Raw genomic sequence first — 20,356 nt, forward strand, 5'->3', positions numbered from 1 at the left:
CATGATCTGTCATTAATTAGCTCAATGTTCATACGTTGTTGTCATCACGATCATAAATACAGGACGCATCAGTCAAGATATGTTTAACAAAAATTACAGATGTTTTAAACCTATATGGGAATTATATAGCAACGATTAATGAGACAAAAAATGGAATCCCCTTTTTACCAGACCCAGATAGCACAGAGATAAATCTTGATAAATATCTTTTCAATTTTAATAATTATTGGAAAAAAATAGTCATCTCTTGATATATTTTTAAATTCATATTATAACCACCATCTTATAACATGTCTCAAAATATTTACACGAATATTTTTAAGCTTTGTCCGAATTATAAGTAAATTTAATTTATACCAGCATTTAATGATACACATCTGATTAAAAAATTATTCAATATTATATAAATTCAATTTCATTGATTATATATCATCTTCCATTGCTTTAAAATAGCAATATATTTATCAAAAATGAATTTCGAGTTAGTATCATCGATATAAAATTTGGAAAAAATTAAAAAATCTTGTACTATCTGGGATCTATTATATCAACATCGACCACAATAAATCCCGTTTTCCTTGATTCGCATAGTCTGTATGCTACGTACCAAAGCATCGTGTGATTCATCTCTCTTAATCTATATGATCCGATCCATCGGAACAAGATGAGAAAAAGGAGAATCATTGATTTAACGTTGATTGTTCGATTTATATTGCAGAGTTTTCAACAAAGTGAAAAGCAGAAGCGCGCACATGAAATCCCACAGGCCGGTACCCTCGCCCGATTCAACGGGGCAGGAATCTAAGAGGCCTGTCCAACAGCAATCCAAGACGCAACAATCCCAACAATCCATCCAGCAACAGCGTCAACAGCAGCAGCAGCAACCGCAACAGCAGCAGCAGCAACAACAGCAACAACAGGCGAGCAACGTTTCATCACAGGCCCAAGATTTCAATCAGCAGCAACTGCCTCCCAGCAACGGCGACACCGGCGCTCAGAATCCAGCGCATTTATGGCACAATCCGACACGGTTCAGGCCACCATAGGACGATGCCCAGCCGGTTCAACTAAAGTTACCTTAACGAAGGCTGTAACGGTACGGTAGGAAAGTATTTTACGGTCGCGCGAACTACGTAATAGAACAGGCACTACTAAATATAGGATAGAAAAGGAAAAAAGGGGATGAAAAGAGAACAATAAATTCACGGATCGTCGAAGGATCGCCGTCAGACGGCACGACGGAGGAAAACGTTAAGAATTAGTGATCTCCCCCAAGTGTCGTCCATTACCATTAGAGCCAAAATGTCTCTGATCCTCCTGGCACAGGCGAAAACAATTTTAGGCGAGATAATGTAAAACGGACACTTCCACGATAGATATATATATATAGTTCCAAGGAAAGATGGAAACGAAGAGTAGAAGGAAGGGAAGAATAATAAAAAAGAAAAAAAAAAACAAAAACGAGAATACCTCTTATACGCACTATGGACCTGAGCGAAGCGAAATCCCGCGTGTTCTCTGCAGCCAGGCCAGCCATACACCATAAATTAAATACCTACGCGAAATACATATAGAAGTGCGAAACGCGTGCAACGAAAGATGAAGCTCGCGAGGTACCTCTATCCGTCGTTGATTGAAAAACAAACTCTCTGGCCAGAATCGATTCTAGCTTCTTTTTTTTCCTTTCTTTTTTCTTTTTTTTTTCTCCTCGAAGAAATCTAAGCACACAGAATCGAGACGAAACGGGGATAGAGGTCCCTCGAGGGCGTTGTACTTCGCAGCCGTAGTCGAAGCTCTGTTCAACGAGGAGACAGGGTAACGGAAGTCCTTCTATTCGTGTTAGAAACGTGGAATGGACAAAACGTCGCGATCAAAATCGATTGGATTGTCGATGGAATAATAATCGAACGTGCAAGCTTTCCGTCTATTTCTTTGTCTTTTTTTTTTTTTTTGTAATTTCGCTTTCGTTTCTTCGATTAACGAAGAGGATAATAATATTGGATGAACCTAAATATTCTAGAGCTCTTACGCGAACGTCAATATATACATCGGATGATGTTTGTTTCGAGTCTTTTTATTTTTCTCGACTAGCAAGTTAACAGGGGCTAAAAGTTCATTGGACAAGTTGAATGGGGGAATTGGTCACGATTATTCGTGGTTTTCGATGTGTACCTATTACGACTATATACGCACGTGAAATGTTTCCTGGATTGTGCCACAAGACATTACAACTGTTACCTGTTGCCCTCCTTGTCATTCTTTTTTTTTTAAATCTTTCACATCATTTCCCCTTCTTTCCCTTACTCTTACTTTTCCTTTATTCTTCTCTGTTTATTGTATATATATATATATATATGCGCTTACGGGAATCGGCTCACGAATCGAAATATTTAATCCATGAAGAATCAAAACCTGAAAATTTGAATCTTTACAGAAGATTGACATCCAAATATGGTAAAAAATATTTCTATTCGAATATTTTTCAACGATGGGAGAAAAAAGGACGTAACGTAATCAAAATTTGTTTTAGTTCTAAGACTATAAAAGTCAGAGGTCAGAATTAAAAAAAAAAAAAAAAGAAAAAGAAACAGAAAAGCTAAATCGAAGAATTTCGTTATTTTAAGAAAAACACGCGTGAAAGATGATGATCCGTGAACCGGAATCCGTCGTTCTAAAATTAATACGACTTGTTGCACGTTCGCTCTAGTTCTACTTAGTTTAAAATTAAATTAGCGTATTTAAATGTCGATAAGTAAGCGATCAATTGTCAAGAGAAAACGTTCGTAGATTTGTTGAAGCTCCCCAAGATTTTTGTTACCTCTGTTACTTAAATATATATATAATATATATATTAACTATATTTGTGTCAGAATAAATTTTAATATATTATATATATATATATACATATATACATATTATACATATGTATAAACAGATCGATGTAATTTGAAAACGATTCGTAGCCTAGGCAAAATATAGTTCTATCATAGAAGAAAGAGCGAAAGAAACCGAGAGAGAGTGAGAGTGAGAGAGAGAGAGAGAGAGAGATACACGTTGTTCAAGTTTCACTTCGGTCCGCGATCGATCGTGCGATCGCGATCGAACTGTAACATAATTGATTATATACATACAGCCATGAATACATTATACATATATATATATGTGTGTGTGTGTGTGCGTGTGTGTGTGTATATACATATATATATATACGCGCATCGAACGAACAGACACGTGGTAGAAAGCGTTTATTTATTAAAATATGAATGGGAATAAAAAGGGAAAGAAGCGAAAGAAGGGGAGTGAAGAGGATTATTATTCGACTAACAATGATAAACGTTAGAGATCATCAACTCTATGTGTACATAATCCGTGTACATGTCTGTACATAATTCTAAACGTCAGTGTCTGTATGTACAATTCGAATGAATTTTAAACGCAAAAATAAAAAATATAACGTAGGCTAGGTTTTAGGTTGTTTTAGGAGGGATATATATTATAAATAAAGTATATATACTTGGCTTGATTTTCTACCTTACTAGGGACTACGAGGCGAGACTCTTGGGACAAACTTTTTGTGTCGCCTGGACACGGTTTATCGTAATCTTTATCATTTCATCTTGAATAAAAATAACGATGTTCCTGTATGTAAGGTGCCTTAAATGATCGTTTATGTTTGATTATAAATTATCACATGAAGGTGTTGAAAGATGAAAAGATGACAGATTGTTTTTGAATATTTTGAATTTTATTTGATAAGCATTTTCAAATATACATATATATATATATTTCGAATAATTATTTTATCGTTTCATTAATATAGGTGTTATCATAAAAAATTCAATGTTGTATTTGTTTTAAATTATATTTCATTACGTTGTTTTTGCTTGTTTTCAGTATATATATATATATCGTGTATATATATATACATATATAGGAACATCGTTCGTTTTCGCGATTGAAATAATAAAAGAAACAAGCCTCGTACAATGTTTCACGATTCGTGTGAACGTGTTCAATACACATACACGTCGACACAGTTAGTAGATTGTTATCCAAGAGTTTATCCGCCGATCGTAGCTGCTCTAACTCTACCTTAAAGATATTGTTATTGTTAACACTCTTCTTCTTATTAACTTTTACCATTAAAAAAGGAAAATTAAAGGAAAAAAAAAATCACGATATACATTTTAACTTTTTAAACTTTTCACGTGTAAAAAGGGGAGATATGCGAGAGAGAAAGATGAGATGCAAGTGACTGAGGATACTTTTAAAAAAATCTGCCAAGTTTTGAAGGGAAACAAAAAGGGAGAAGATAAATGAAAGAAAATGAGGATCCATGTAAACGATGGCTTTAAATTTTCCAATATTTTCTTTTCTTTCCTTTTTTTTTTTCCAGTTCGAAAATATGCAGGCGATGAATGTTGTAACGTTATGGCGTGCGTAACAGATAGCGAGGAAGATACGAATGCGAAAGATCTAAAGAAACTTCCGTTTAACGTTCGACATTCGAGAGAAGAATTCATTGAATTTAATTAACAAGCTTATGAGAGAATCGTCTGTGTCTTTTATGCGTGTGTGTCTTGTGTTTCTTCCATGTTTTCCCTTTCCAACCCCTTTCAACCCTCTGATTCACTAGCAAAAAGAAAAAAAAAAGAAGAGAAACGTGTAACGCGCTGTTCAAACGATAAACGTTCCGGCCACGCACCATTCGTTCATTTACAGACAAGAATTGCGTATCGATAGAAGAAAGACGTATTACCAAGGGCACCATTCCATCTAAAGAAAAAAAAAAAAAGAAAAAAAAGAAAAAAAAATCATCTCTCCGAATGAGAAAATCGCGCAAAAAAGTAAAATCGATCCTTATTTTCAGTAAGTACCTATAAAACGTTCCACGAACACGCAACGAACGAACGAACGTTTCGTTTAAAGAGAGATATTTTTATCACGTTGATCGAATACTTGATGGACGATGGTGGAGGAAGCGAAATAGTATTTTGTCGTTTAAAATTTTTGCGTGTATTTATTTTTTAATCGCTGATAACAGATATAATTACGGCCCATGGATATACTTCTTTTACGACCATGATGAGGAACACGCATGATGATTTTATAAACTCTGAGTGAACGGCCTCCAGTAGTAAGGATGAATACGTAGGAAGGGGGAGGAAGAAGAGGATAAATCGAATAGCGATAAATCGAGATCGTAATCCTAGAAATCTAATAATTAACTATACTAACTAAGATCCTAGGTGATTCGAGTCTTAAAAATAAGTTCAGTTTAAGGTGTAAAACTGTTGATATGAATTCCGACTACAGGCTCGGTGAATAAGTCGAATGCAACAAAATTAGCAGACATATCATTTAAGACAATACACTTGTTACAGAAACTACGTTTCTACTAATGTAATTCTTATTATATGTATGTAATCTAATTCTTAATCGGACTTAGAGAGATTCGAGGTAAAACGTGACGTAGTTAGTGATAAAAGAAAAAAGAGAAAAAAAAAGACGGAAGAATGGAATGGGAGAAGTGAGGAGAAGGAAGAAAGCGTTCGAATTAATATTAATATTGAAAAACCAAATCCAGAGAGTCAATTGTTGACTAGTGTTAATCGTTGAAATAATCTAATCGAATATTTCAATCATTTCTACTCGAACCAAACATTGCAACATTTTATAATTAATTTCGTCAAATTGTGTTACGAATTTACACACGAAAGGACAAAATAATGTCGATGTACTTAACATGGATATGTGTTATTGATTAACTTCTTAAGCTAATCTAAAGTAAAATTATGTACTTAAGAAATTATTCTTCGTTCTTTCTCACGTAACGCAAAAAAAAAAAAAAGAAAAAAAAAGAAAATGTTCGACACTCTGGATTTATTTAAGCGGCGATATAAAAACGAAAGGCAATCCTGGAGGCTGATTACTCAGAAATCGAGGAAAGGTTAACGATAAAACGAAGCAATGAAACAGTAACGAAGATATGCATGAATTGTACAAACGAGTCCCTCCACGTCACAGAAAAAAAGAATGATATATATATATATCTATATGAAGAATATATATATAACAAAAAAAAAATGATAAATATGTGATGTATTTAAATGGTATGTGGTATATGGTATTACATATTTGTACATAGGCGGACCCGTGCCATCAACTAGTGAGTTGTACCGATATTGTACTGCCATTAGTCGAGTTAGTGGGTAACATCGAGTGAATGAATTATAGATTAACGACGAAACGGATTTTCGTTTCATTTTTTCTTTTTTTCCCTTTTCAGCGCTAAAAGTGTATAGGCGATGAACGAAACGAATATAATGGATTTGAATTCGAAGATTATATTTTAATTCTGTTCATGTTTAACTAGACCGTGAGTGAAATTAATTTCTAGCGAAAATATAGTTTAAACTTATAATAGAAGACAGAAAATTGTTATGCGTTTTTTATTTAATATATTACTATATTAGATGTTATCGATAATTATTTAAGCTCGTTCCAAAAAAAAAAGTATAGTTTGAATTTCTTTTTTTTTTCACAACAGGCTGATTAATTTTAAAGCAATGTTGTGAAGTACAAGATTATTTAATAATATATGTATGTTATATTAGTTAATTTAACTGTATTAAGCAAACTTTTTAATTCTGTCGTTACCATTGTTTATTGTGAATCCGATTAAGTTTCAATTAGTCAAATTTTATTAATATTTATTTTACACGCCATAACTCGTATGTTTGCAAAATGAAAAATAATAAAATTGTCTTAATATAATTGAAGCAATGGCGAGATTACGTTGCGAAAATATATTGGTACAACTCGGCGAAGAAAGTGTAGCGTGGTTATACACCTGAGGAATGTGCTCAAAATACTGTATTAAAGAGAAAAAAAAAAAATCTACTAAATGATCATCAACGTTTATGCAAGAAAAAAAAAAACTACTCTTAAACAAGTGAAAAGTTATTTATTCGATTATATTGATATCGTAATCTATTGTCCTCTAACCTATTACCTACTTTAATGTCTATCTCTATACGCCAGCATGGTTCTTTATACTCTTCTATTTGATGTTAATACACTATTCTCTATTATAACTTTTACTACGACGGAGAAACGAACGAAATGTATTGTTAATAGTGTTTTTAAATGTATTCGAAGCATGGTCAGCTGTAGGGGAGCCACGGATACGTAATGTCGCGTTTCACATGAGAAACTGGTCGGTTCGATTCGAAACATAAAAGAAGAAAAAGAAAAACAGAATAAATTCATAAAACGCGAAGCGTTTCAGAAATCTTTGATCTCTTTTGCGCAAAACTATCGTCTAACTTTGCCTTTTTCTCCTGACAATTTGTAAGGTTAGATTTCTTTGAATAACACGTCAAAATGTTAACTAACCTCGATTCGATTTTCATTCGTTCGATACGAATAGTATATTCTCGTTCAAATATCCCTGAACAATTTTTGCCCATAATCTATTTTGCCGTCGTAAGAAAAAGAAGAAAATCATTTGGACGAATGTCAGGACAACACGGTCCAGAGTATTCATGTGACGCGGACATTTTCTATCGCACGGTTATTATCGCAATAATTACGATAGAGTGAAAGAAGAAAATGTGTGCTCGGTAGCAATATCGGTGTGGACGTGTGTCCGCACTGTCGTTGTTTTTTCCACTTCTCTGCTCAACTAGTTCTTACCTGTAAGGAGTAGTAATGTATACATTAAATATCTTCGTCACGGTTAGTCTTTTAAACAAAACAATAAAAGAAAGAAAAAAGAAACACCGTTCTCTCTCCGACTCTTGTATTGTCTTTTGCTCAAAACTCGCGGAAAATATAAAGAAATTGAAAATGCCGGTTTTGTTCCGGTGAAAAAAAGGCGCGGTCGAACCTCTCGTGATTCTATAAAAATTAAAAAATTAAAAAAAAAAAAAAAAAATTCAAAAAATTTGTAATGATATCGCTCAAAAGTTGGTGCCATAAGCAATATGGACAATATATTATTAATTGTGTTAGATGACGTGTGCGCTAACTACAGCTGGCCGAATAAGAGATTCCATTTTGAGGGATCTAAAAGAGACAAAACGTCACGTGATCATCTCTCATCTGAGCAATGTTATTATTCATTTTACCCAATGTTTCGATAAATGTATGATCTTGCTTCTTTCATCTCTCTCCGTCAAATTTCGGATTAGCAAGTATACTACTTTAGCTGTATTCCGTAGACTATTTCTCTATTGAATATTCTTTCTCGACTACGCTAAAAAAAAGAAAAAAGAAAAAAAAAAAAAGATTCCAAATCTATGCTAAATCTATGCTCATGAGAAAAAATCACGTGGCGGGACTTTCTACACACTTACACACACAGTTCAGTCAATTTGAAGCGCGATGTGGTATCGAGTCGTCAACGAAAATGATCGAAAATCGATCGAAAGGCCTATTAAACCGATTTTCTCCCCGATTCACGGAGGGGAGAGGAACGAAAGACCCCCCCTCGAGTAGGAGGCCTCGAAAACCCCTCGATACACGACTCCACCACATTGGTCTTCGGCCAAGTTAAAGATGGCACAAACGTCGTGGCTGATCCTAAGTAAAGTCCGACGCGCGCATCCACGATTCTCGTCGATGCTTTCTATCAGTCGGGAACACGTCGGAACGTAGATTTTCGTCCAATTCAACGAAACGGCCTCGTGAAAATTTCGATATCACTGTGTTATATTATAATCTCTTTCTAATATGTCGATAGCCATATGATGTAACCGCTTGCTTTTTCACGTCATTTTTAACGAAGTTTTAACGAAGTCTTTGATCGAGGTGCTACACACGATGAATAACACCCGCGTGAATGTAATGAATATAATGAGGGGGGGAAAAAAAGAGAAAAGAAAGAAACTGATGGAGATCTCCAGATCGACGAGAATTTTCACTCGCGCGCGTTTAGCGATTTTTAAGTGTCAGTCGACAAGAAATCAAAGGGCTCGTGAGATCCGGCGAAAGCGTGGATGCGAACGAAGATAGGAAGGGGTGGTTCAACGAAGGAAGAGGGGAGAAAGTAATAAAAGCGACACGTTAAGCTTAGCCGGAGCGACGAGTTTCTGTGCATCAGTATTACGTTCGAAGAGCGATAATATACATTGGTCTAGTGATTATACATTATATTGCGTACATACAATTTTATTTAATATACACATATAAATATATATATATATATATACATATTGAATATGAAAGGGCGATATTATTATCATTATTATTATTATTATTATTAATTATTAATTATTATTAATTATTATACGATAGATATATGAGAATATATGTGTATATATATATATACTTATATGTATATATGTATACAAATATTTATACATATATAAATATATATATATATATATGTATGTATTCACATATACTATGGACGCTAATTATGTGCAGGGAGTAGGAAGCGGCGCGCTTCGCGATAGGTCACGGTTTAAATCTCGATGTTGTTCGTTCGAATGAAGTGAAATAACGAAAAGAAGAAGAAGGAGAAGAAGAAGAAGAAGAGATAGAAGCTTGGAAAACGCGAGCGATGGGACTTCGTTGCGATAATAATAATAATCATAGGGGGAACGGGGTGATATTTGAAGGGAGGGAAGGGGGGGACGATTGCTTACTTCGTTATTCAGTTTTTCCATCAACGTGAAGCTCCCGGCGGTGTCGTCGAAAACGTACACGAAACGATTTTCAGGTTGTGAGTCGACTTCTCGTGCTCGTCCCGATCGATCTTTACGAATCATCCACGATTTCCTGACAATTATCGTCAGGATTCTCGATTGTTTCTGCATGAAGGGATGCATCGATCCGCTAGCTGGACAAATTTCGAAAACGATCCACGAGCCTCGAGACAAGTCGGCGATATATTTTCGCGGATCAACCGATTTCGGTTCTTCCACGATCGATTCGGACATTCGTCCATTCGATGGCCATGCAAAAGCGGAAAACTGTATCGAAAATCCTGGCTCACGAGTGCACGAGAATGTTAAAAAGTGTAGAAAGATGAATAAATAATGTCGCGGGATATATAAGGACAAGCGTGAAAGGGAGAGAAAGAAAGATGTTTTAATACTCAGAAATGTAATGTACGATCTATATATATATATATAACCATCGTTTATAAATGGATATAATATAAATATGATGAACATATGGATATATAAAATGTGTATACATATATATACATTATTATTGTGTTGTACATGATTAATGTATATACATATATACATTTGCAGCGATAAATATTATATAAATATATATATAGACTATTTTCTTCTATTGGTATTGTGAGTGATCGTTGCGCGTTATTTCCATCATATATCGCAAGACATCCTGCAATCAACGACGAGACACGAAACGTACGATTTTTCGAATCGATATTTCGAACATATTGTTGCTGAATTGTAGATAAATTAATGTGTAATGTCGAATTTCCTTTTGGATAAACATTTTTTCTTTGAAGAAATGTAAGAATGACTCGTTATTCGTCTATTTGGAAACTTTAATTTTATGGGAAAAATAAAACGTAGGATAATAGATAATCTCTTGCGCAATGTAAATCGTATTGAATCGATACAATTTATTACTACTCTGTTTCCTATTAAAATTAGTACTTTTATTCGTGTACAAAATCTTAGGAATATTTTACTTAATAATTAATTTTTAGTGAGAACAAGTATAGTTAATTTTACTTGCTTTATTCTTTTATATTTTTGTTTATTCGTTTACTTAAATTTCATAAAAATAATAATAATATTATTGTTAATTTTAATTCAAAATATCTCGTAAATAATAATTAGTGATAGTAAATCGAATCAACTTCCTGTCGATTATACGACTAATCGTCGTCTCGTGTCTCTTCCGTCTCAAAGTATGCAGAGCGTCTTGCGCAAGCTATCCCAACACCGAGCTATACCAAAAGCAAGCGAATAAGAAAAAGATTTAAAAAAAAAAGTAAAAAAAAAAGAATAAAAAATATGTATGATGTGTAAGCCAAGTGCCTTGTGTTCTGGTAACTAATCGTTGACTTTTAACTACGATATTAGAGGAAATGAGAAAACGAGAGAACGAGCGAAAGAAAGAGATACGAAGAAGAAATAAGCGAAAAGAAGAGAGGAGAACGAAATTGAAGATTCTTGAAGTGTGAGAAATTGTATTTCCTTTTATTTTTTAGTCGATAGCTAGAATTTTTATACATCCGCTTTTGAAATAATTTTAATCGTGATATTACGCTATGATATTCGAATTATTTTTTTTATTTAAACAAAATTCTTGAATTTGTATGTAAAAATATAAAAGAATTATCGTCAATCCTTTTTTTTTTGTTTTTTAAAAAACAAATGGAATAATTTCAATTTTTAAAATAGATATATCAATATGAGAATAAACTCAAAGAAATATAAGTCAAATATAATTTTCAAAATATATATATATATAGTCTCATTAATGATATTTATGACATTTTAATGATATTTTATATTTTATATCTCAATAAGTTTTAATAACGTCAAGAAACATTATTATCGTGCATTAATTTTTATAATTCTCTTTGCAGCAATCTTCGTAATATAATTTTTGGAATATAAAAATTCGAAAATCAGTAATAGAATTAATTCTATTGCAAATTTAACGACTTAAAAAAGAAGATGATGTTTCCATATTCGTTTTTTGAAATACAAATCGATATTTTTTAAAAATATATCATAAAAAAAATTCTATAATATTTAAAAAATGAAAGATAAGATAAATATAGTCGTGATTGTAACAATGTGCCAAAGTATGATGGTATTATCATCGTGAATTAAAATTTATTTTTTTTTCTCATCATATAATGAAAAAGAAAATCTTTATTTTAATTACTCATATTCTCTCTACTTTCACTGCCTGAACAAAAAACTTGATTTCATATATATAAATAATAAAGAGTCGTTAATTCTGCAATTACATATTCTACAAAAATGATCCTATTAAGGCTTAATTTCTTTCGTTGTTTCAGAACAAAAAAATCAAAATTTTTTTCACATTGTATTACAACGCACAAAAAATATTTGAATCCTTATTAAGATTGTTGCGAGTTTCACGATCATTACATAGCAATTTTTGAAAAAAATTTTTCACATAGTAACAAACAAGAGTGTAAATTACTGAACAAAAATTTATTTTAAAAAGTAAAAACAATTTTTATAAAACTCTTCAAAAAATATATATATATATTGATTAAATTTAGATTTCAACAGCTTGAATATTATTATAAAAGAGAATTTTTTTCCAAAAGTGATGAATTTTCTCGTATATTTCATTCCATATTACTTAGCCAAGAGCTTATAGCGATCAGTATACATATAACCGTGATCGTTCTCACGAAAGTTGGCCAGAAGCGAGGCGAGCGTCCGGTATCGTATCGCGTGCAAAACTGATTTCACGAATGAAAACGAGGGAGAATAGGATCGAAAACTCGATGGCGTAAATATCGTCGAGACGTTGTTAGGCTTAGATGACAGAATCACTCCTGCCTCGGTGCACTCTGGGCCCACCCCGCCCTTATTCCCCTGTTAGTCAAGAAAAAAAAGAAAAAAATAAAGAAAGAAAAATAAAAACGATAAGAAATCTAAATGAACGAATAAGAAAAGAAAGCGGAGGGGAGGGGAGGGGGAGAGGAATTTTTCATTTGTAGCGGGAATCGTTTGGTGTTGCGATAGACGACGTAAAGCGAGTTAGATCCGAATGGAGTTCAAGTGTTGTATCTTCGCGTGTGTATGTACATGTATGTATATTTGTGTGTATATGCTGTGTATGAGATATGCATAAAAAAAAAAAAGAAAGAAAGAAAATAGAAGGAGGAATATGTTTCTTTCCGGCGTGTCTCTAAACACTTCAATAACGTAATAATCTTTTTAAACTTATTGACGAGGAACGAAACATTAGCTATGTCTAAAAGGAATTGATGTACATAGTAGATCTCGATAGATAGGAAAAGTGTCGTGGCCGAGGGAGTTCTGCATCCATGACGCTTAAACGGAATCGTATGTGCAGCCGAGAATAAAATTGTTCTTCAATCGTTGGAATATTTGAAAGATATTGGAAGAAGTGAAATTTTGGTTGATAAAGAAAATAAATGGCAACGAGCAACGATCGATTGCCTCATGGATGCATTGAATCGGATGAGAAACCCCTTAAGCAGACAATCCTGTTATTTAGTTAGTCCTTAAATACGCGCGAGCCGTGTTTCCTGTGTGCGAATGGCGTGAATGAAAAGTATATTAATTCGTAAGGAAATCGAAGTAATTGCGCCTCTTCGTCACCCTTCTATAACCCTGCTCGTCTCTTCCTTATGTTTTTCTCTTTATCCTTAGATCTATCTAATATACCTCCACGAAAAGCGGATACGAGGCACGGTGCTTCTTACTCTACTCTTGGACGGATGAGATATAATCATACGTGTTTTTTAACTGCGAAAAGGGAGAAGGATCGATTAAAAAAATTTTTAAACAATAAGGTATATACTCACTTCGAAGAATCAAATTCCGATCAAAGTGCCAATAAAGAGATTTTTTCAACGTGGATCTTAAATATATAATATATATATGTGTGTGTATGTGCATCTTCGTATCCGCTTAGTTAGTACTACTATTGTCGATCTTGCGAAGACTTTTCTTCTTCATCTTGAATCTCTTGTAGACACTGGCTTAATCGTAAGCTTTACAAAACGGTTGTAATAGACTTAATATATATATATATACATATAAATACGTCGCTAAGATTTTTCCTGAGAAAAACGAACAGAGTCACTAGTCGCAGTTTTCGCGATTCACGTGTTTTAGAAGAACTTCGATTTACTCGAGAGAAATATGAAATATTTTGTACCGTTTACTTGTTTCCTTTCGAAAGAGAATAAATTTAAGATTGTAGTAATAATAATTGGTCGCCTTAAGCGGATCCAGAGAAATTAGAAGAAGAAAAAAATATTTAGAATTAAAAATATGTCGATCTTTAATAAGCGAAGTATTGTTTGAAAAAAAAAAAGAAAGAAAGAAAATAGATTGACACACGGAAGTTCTTGAAAACAAAACATGAAATATGACTCAATACTGTTTTCTGTATTCACAGAGTACTTATTGTGTCTTTAGAGATAATTTCTGTAACTCTGCGATTGTGCTAATTTATGGAAGGCTTAAAGAACAATCATACACGTGAATTATGTAGCTATCATTGATCAAAATTTATGCATAATATTGCATTGTAGTGTATATTAATCTACGCTCGTACCTTAATAATCTTTTTTGCAAAATATCAAGAAAGTAACAGACAATGATTATGATCAAATTATAATATTATTTAACCCTTTCGTTATACTATTAATTATTCGAAATGTATGTGTATATACGATTGTATGCACGTATATGCATAATAAAATGTCAAAAAGCTGTTATTTAAAATGGCTTTAAAATAATTATTTCTCACAGAAAAATCTATTTAAAAAGAATCTTATCATGCTCTTTTTTTATTGAATATCAATATTTAAAATCGGCGCATTAAAGATATCTCTATATATCAGAAATAAAATTCGAATGATTACAATAATCATAATAACAATGAAAGGGTTAAAGTCTATCATCAAAATATTAATCAAAATATTAATTTCAACGATCATCAAAAATCGTACAAACCGTATTATCGAAAATAATTCTTTTTTTTTTATATATATATCAAAACCAATCAATCAAAAATCCAGTCACGCAATCATGAAAATAACTCGAGAAACATCGATCGATCACGCTGAAGATCGCGTAACTGTGACCAGATCGAGTATCGAAACGCTTAACAATAAATACCGTGCCAAATATCGTCGTTATAATCAAAGAATGCATCAGTCCAGCCGGTGTTACAAATCGAAAAAAAATAAAAAAAATAAAAAAATAAAAATAAAAAAAGAGAGAAAAAAAAATATGAAGCACTACTGCGATGAATCGTGAATCTTCCGTTCTTCCCAATAATTTACGTCAAGGCTGAATCGACGATCCCTCGTTCCTCTTCCACCTCTACATATGCATTGTAGTACAGTGTAGCGAGCAAATGGGGTGCATCGTAGCCCAAAAAGCGGCGAACGTGTAGTATGCAATAATATTCTGTATAAAGAGTCTGGATTTTATATGTATCGTGAGCAATGGTATGTAAGAAGATGCACGAAAACTATCCTTTCGATTCTCTTGAAGCCCCTCCTCACCCTACCCACCCCCATAACGAATCGAGTGTTTCAATTTAAGAAATCGTAAAGCGTAAAACCCTGGATTGCCCTTGAGAGTCGAAGATCGACGGGAAATAATCAAATTGATTAATCAAAATTGACAATCAAAAGAAAGAAAGATGATGGATTCGTAACAGTGGAAAAATTAAAGGAAGAATAGTGATTGAAGAAAAAAAATAATTGAAGGTTTTTTTTTTTTAAGTATAATCATTGATCATGAATGATTATTGGACTCTCGAGTGCGATTCTTCCACGAGGAAAGCGAGGATTGTGTCGAATCGAAGAGGAGGATCGAGTTGTTCGATCTTCGTGTAGAGATCGATGCACCCTCGTTTATGCTTTGCTATGTGCTAGCTATTTATGCGAGAAAGATATTATTATATTATACAATGTACACAGTAACCGTGGCTGAAGCTCCAAATCAAAATGCACAGATCTAGATGACGAGTGTCGATCATCGATAATCGTGTAATTGCGTTCTCGATGGGGATGCTCGTTGAATAATTCTTTTTTTTTTTTTTTTTTTTTTCATACTTTTAAGCGGTGTTGTAAAGCGAAGGCGTTAATCAAGGGTCAAAATTAAAACAGGCGATGGACAGGTGGGAAACACACGATTTTTTTCAATTCGTTGATTAATAATGAGAGATTGGGATTTGAAATATCGGGTAGAGAATTTACAATATGTCGTCAGAAAGTTTTCGCTTTGCAAAAATTTATCGTTCCTGCTTGATGTAACAAAAATCAAAAGCAAGTGATAATTAAACGATCAAATGATAGGACTGGACATTCTTCTTTAAGATAATTAATTTATAGCGAATTAATTTCTTATCGGTGTTCTTTAACATTTAACATTAATCATTTAGGTTTACATAATGAAAGAATGTTGTGAAGATCGATCAGAGATATTTCGATCTTTTCGCAGAATGTCAGTTAACAAAAAAGAAATGGCTAATTACGATAATAATTATTACAAATCTAGTCCTATTTCTTTGTATCAAGAATTCTCAATTTTTTCCAAATTGAGCAAATGATTTTAAAACTTTTCATCTCAATGTTTGATATTCATACTTATAAAAAAAAGAAAACCATGAAACGTATTTATATAAATTTTATAAAATATCAATTGAGAATCATTGTCCTAAATTTACAATTGAACATTACGAATTACAGGCTCAGAGCATCTAAATTCGAAACGAGCTTCGAGATCAATCCTCCATTTTATCCTTTTACAATAAATAAAATTTATATAAAAAGAAGAGAAAGATATGAAATCGATGAAAAATATTCACTCGAAGGAATAGAGTCGAAGCTTGTTAATCCTCTATAATTCGACAGGAATTAAAAATCAAAAATGAAAGATCGAAAACAGAGAGTGCGAGAGTGAGAGAATGTATAATGTGTAAGAGAGAAAGAGAGAAAGAGAGAGAAAGCGAATTAGACGTTTGACATATCAAAAAGACAGGATTCTTCTTCATGAGAAACCACACAGCAATACCTTTCCGCTCAATATGGATAATAAGGAAAGAGAAAAACCTATAACGATGTTTTGAGAATGTTTTTAATCGACGAATTTAAAGAATTCGATGCCATTTACGGAGACGGTAGGCGAATGTAGATATTTCGGCGAAATTTTAACGATAAAAAAAGAAAAAAAAAGAGAGAGAGAAAGGACCCTCGTCACGTACAATAGCGTGTAAAATTGCTTTTAAACCCTGAGGTTAACAATTAAAAAGAGCTGACATCGTACAATAAATCACTGAATTTCTTATCGCGTGACGATTCTAAAGTTTTTAAACATGACATCATTCGAACTACATTATTTGTATACCGCGAATTGATAAACATACGAATCTTGGAAAACATTTTTTCATAATTGTAGGGAATATTAAACGAACGAAAAATGAAGAGAAAAATTGCAACACGAGTCACACGAGATAAAACGCATTTAACAATTTCAGTAATCGTGGCTCTTTTCCAAAAGAAAATATCGCCCTATCGTCCTTTTGTACTATTATAGTTCGCGAAAGAGAAATTTCGAGAATGCGCCAGCTAAGAATCGAATCGAAACGATTCATAGTTGAAACTTCGATGATAGAATGGGGTAAAAAAAAAGAAAAAAAAAGAAAAAATTGGTAAAAGAATTACCTAGGTATTGATGAATATGTTAGATATTATACGCGAGTAAATGTTTATATCTCGTTAACGAAGAGAATCATAGACAATGAGAGAGAGAGAGAGGGAGAGAAAGAGAGGGAGAGAAAGAAAGAGAGAGAGAGAGAGAGAGAGAGAAGAAAAAGAGCAAAGCGTCCGGTGTTGAGAGCAGGAGAGGCAAAAATTTGTTTGTAAAATCTAAGAGAAAAAAGGAAGACTATCGTTAGACTATCGTGAAAAATCATGCGAAAAGATAAAATATAATAAGAAAAATTCCATCTATTCTTTCGCTTGCCAAAACGGTGTGACGAGAGAGAGAATAATAGTTAATAAAAGAGCGAGGATACGTACAACAGTACAAGATAGACAAAATAAAAAAGAGAAATGTTTGTAAGATATCGACTAAGTCCTGAGGAGTTTCACTTTAAAAATATAGTAGTACGACGAAAACAATGTAAATGTATGAAAGGTCTATTATTCCCTTCATCCTAGTCCGTTCCTAATCTTTCTCAGAATATATTTCCTTCCTCCTTTTGCAAAATCCTTCCTCGGCATCCTTTTCCTCCCTCTCTACGACGAGTGTAAAAAAAAATATCATGTAAAATTAATACACACACCGATTAATATAAATATGAATATAAATATAAATATAAATATTATAAATAAATGAATAAATATAAATATAAATAAATAAATGAATAAATAAATAAATAAATAAATATATATATATATAAATATATGTATGTATACATGTGTGTATGCGTGTATTTATATATGTATACATATCTGCACGTATGTATACACATATATATACATTCTAACAAATGATTGATTGTGAGTCATTTAAATAATTGTTATATGTATTTTCTATATATTATGACAACTAATACAATGATATATATTGAGATGACATTACGGTACTATTAACTAAGTGTAGTTAAAAAAAATTAGGCGGGCGGATGCTCGCGTTACAAGAAAGAGATAGGAAAAAGTTGGATTATTCTAGTCCAATATTTCTATAAATCTCGCTAAATAAAAACAAAAAAGAAAGAAATAAAGAGAAAAAAAAAAAAAGTAAAAATGGCGGAGAAGGCGGGCCAGCGCGCAAATAATGCGAAATATTTAAAAAACAGACAAAAACTAGAAAAAAAAGAAAACGATAGGAACGAAACACTCGAAACGGTTCCTTTGCACCACGATTGGTGAAAGAAGTGTATCTTTTCATCTTGAAAATCATTTATGCATGGACTAGAAATGACGAAAGAAAACGCGATAATAAAAAAAGACACGTGTCGTGGTGACATTTCGAGTGTGTTCGTTACATATTGAAAAAAAAAAGATGAAAAAAAAAAGAAAAAAAAATAACACTGAGTGAAGAAATCAATGTGGAATTTGCAACAAAAAAAAATGTATTTTCTCACTCCCACTGCGAGGTGTATGTTCATCGCTACATCTTATTTGGAACGAAAACCTAAATATTATATTATTATATAAAATCACTATATAATTGTAACGAAAATTGTTTTTCAAACGATGTGGTATTTTTATTGTAGATATTATTATATAACAAATAAAATCATGATTCATTATATTTTGTATGTTTATTTATTCATATCTACATCGGAGAATCCCTTGATAACATATAATAAAGTATTACTTAATTTTATATTGATTTTAAATGCTGTTTATTTAATTAAATGATCGTTAATCTTAGATTTTAAATTATTGCTTTTCAAAATAAAAAGAAATCTAATTTAAAAAATATATATATAATTTTGTATAAATTTCAATTAATCTCCTCAATTTATATCAATAATAAATGAATAAAAACAAATAACATTTTATGTATATATTTATCCTAGAGAGATATTTTATAACATATTAGTTATTAGATAATATTTATATCAAACTATCACAAATAAATTTATGTAAGATACAATAAATAAATATTATTATTAAAAACATAGATTATTTATAATTTTTAAATAATCATACATGAGAATTAATAAATAAAATCATACAGTCAAAAATATTTGTACTACAAATTTTTCTAACGAATATTAATCAACAATATACAAAACTAGGTTTATCACACTGATCGGTTATCGTGTTAAATATCAAATCATTTTGACAGTAAAAACCCTTTGGAACTGCGTTCACGTATTGACAATAGTAAAATTTTTTGCAGTTGAAAGGATCTCTGAAATATCCTTCTTTCATACATGTAGGGATAAGTGGAACAGTAGGTATCGTTGGAAAAGAGTGAAATGCAGGATCTTGAGGAGGTAACTGCTTTAAGGCATTGTCGTCAATGTCGTGCACTTCGATATAATTCGTTTTTAGCTTGAACGACGAGGACGGTGTGCAGAGAGTAAAAATAACTATCAAGTAGATACCACAGAAACGCATCTGCAAAAAAAAAAATATAGATTGTAAATTAGTAGTTTTAATAGTAATTTTAACACTTTTTATATTAAAATGTTATTAAACATTATATTGATTTGTTTAAAAAAAACAAAAAATCAGTCATAAAAGATTTATTGAATAATGTAATGGTAAAAATTATTTGAAAAATTTAAAAAATATCTGAAATACAATATATAGTAATTATGATGATATTTTACTTACAAAATTATAAATGAGAAAATTATATTTATTTAGTTTCAATATAAATAAAAATGTTTTAACTGTAATTAAATATAATTAAAAGTATAAAAATATATATATATAACTAATATACTAACTTTGAAAAATAATAAATTTTTTTTTAAAATCTTAATTTCCAAATTCGTCCGCGTACGATTAGATTGATTAACAACGCGCGATGCTATCAGCCGCGTTTTCTTGACTAACGACTAGAATCTAGAGGATGTCTGATATCATACTTATATACTTACATGACTTATATATACATATATACATCTATCA

General features: G+C 32.0%; 2 protein-coding genes across 12 annotated transcripts in view; one reads left to right on the forward strand and one right to left on the reverse strand.

Annotated features, from left to right (window-relative positions):
* The window catches only part of LOC108001347 (histone-lysine N-methyltransferase 2D), a 681,552-nt gene extending 662,533 nt beyond the window's left edge, over positions 1-19,019 (forward strand). For all 11 annotated transcript variants that reach the window (XM_062075744.1, XM_062075753.1, XM_062075747.1 and 8 more), the window contains one exon: positions 719-19,019. In XM_062075744.1, the coding sequence (XP_061931728.1) occupies positions 719-1,046 (328 nt within the window). In that variant the 3' untranslated portion in view covers positions 1,047-19,019. The remainder of the gene's footprint in view (positions 1-718) is intronic.
* A 473-nt stretch (positions 19,020-19,492) lies between these two features.
* Positions 19,493-19,837, reverse strand: LOC108001319 (uncharacterized). The gene has a single exon (XM_017062265.3). It carries the CDS (start codon positions 19,835-19,837, stop codon positions 19,493-19,495), a length of 345 nt encoding a protein of 114 aa, XP_016917754.1.
* Positions 19,838-20,356: the final 519 nt, after the last annotated feature.

Source organism: Apis cerana, linkage group LG5 (genome assembly GCF_029169275.1).
Source record: "Apis cerana isolate GH-2021 linkage group LG5, AcerK_1.0, whole genome shotgun sequence".
In the NCBI taxonomy this organism is placed as follows: Eukaryota; Metazoa; Arthropoda; class Insecta; order Hymenoptera; family Apidae; genus Apis; species Apis cerana.

Bases quoted from the DNA above. Each gene is read 5' to 3' on its own strand.
- LOC108001319 (XM_017062265.3), bottom strand. From the start codon at position 19,837: ATGCGTTTCTGTGGTATCTACTTGATAGTTATTTTTACTCTCTGCACA.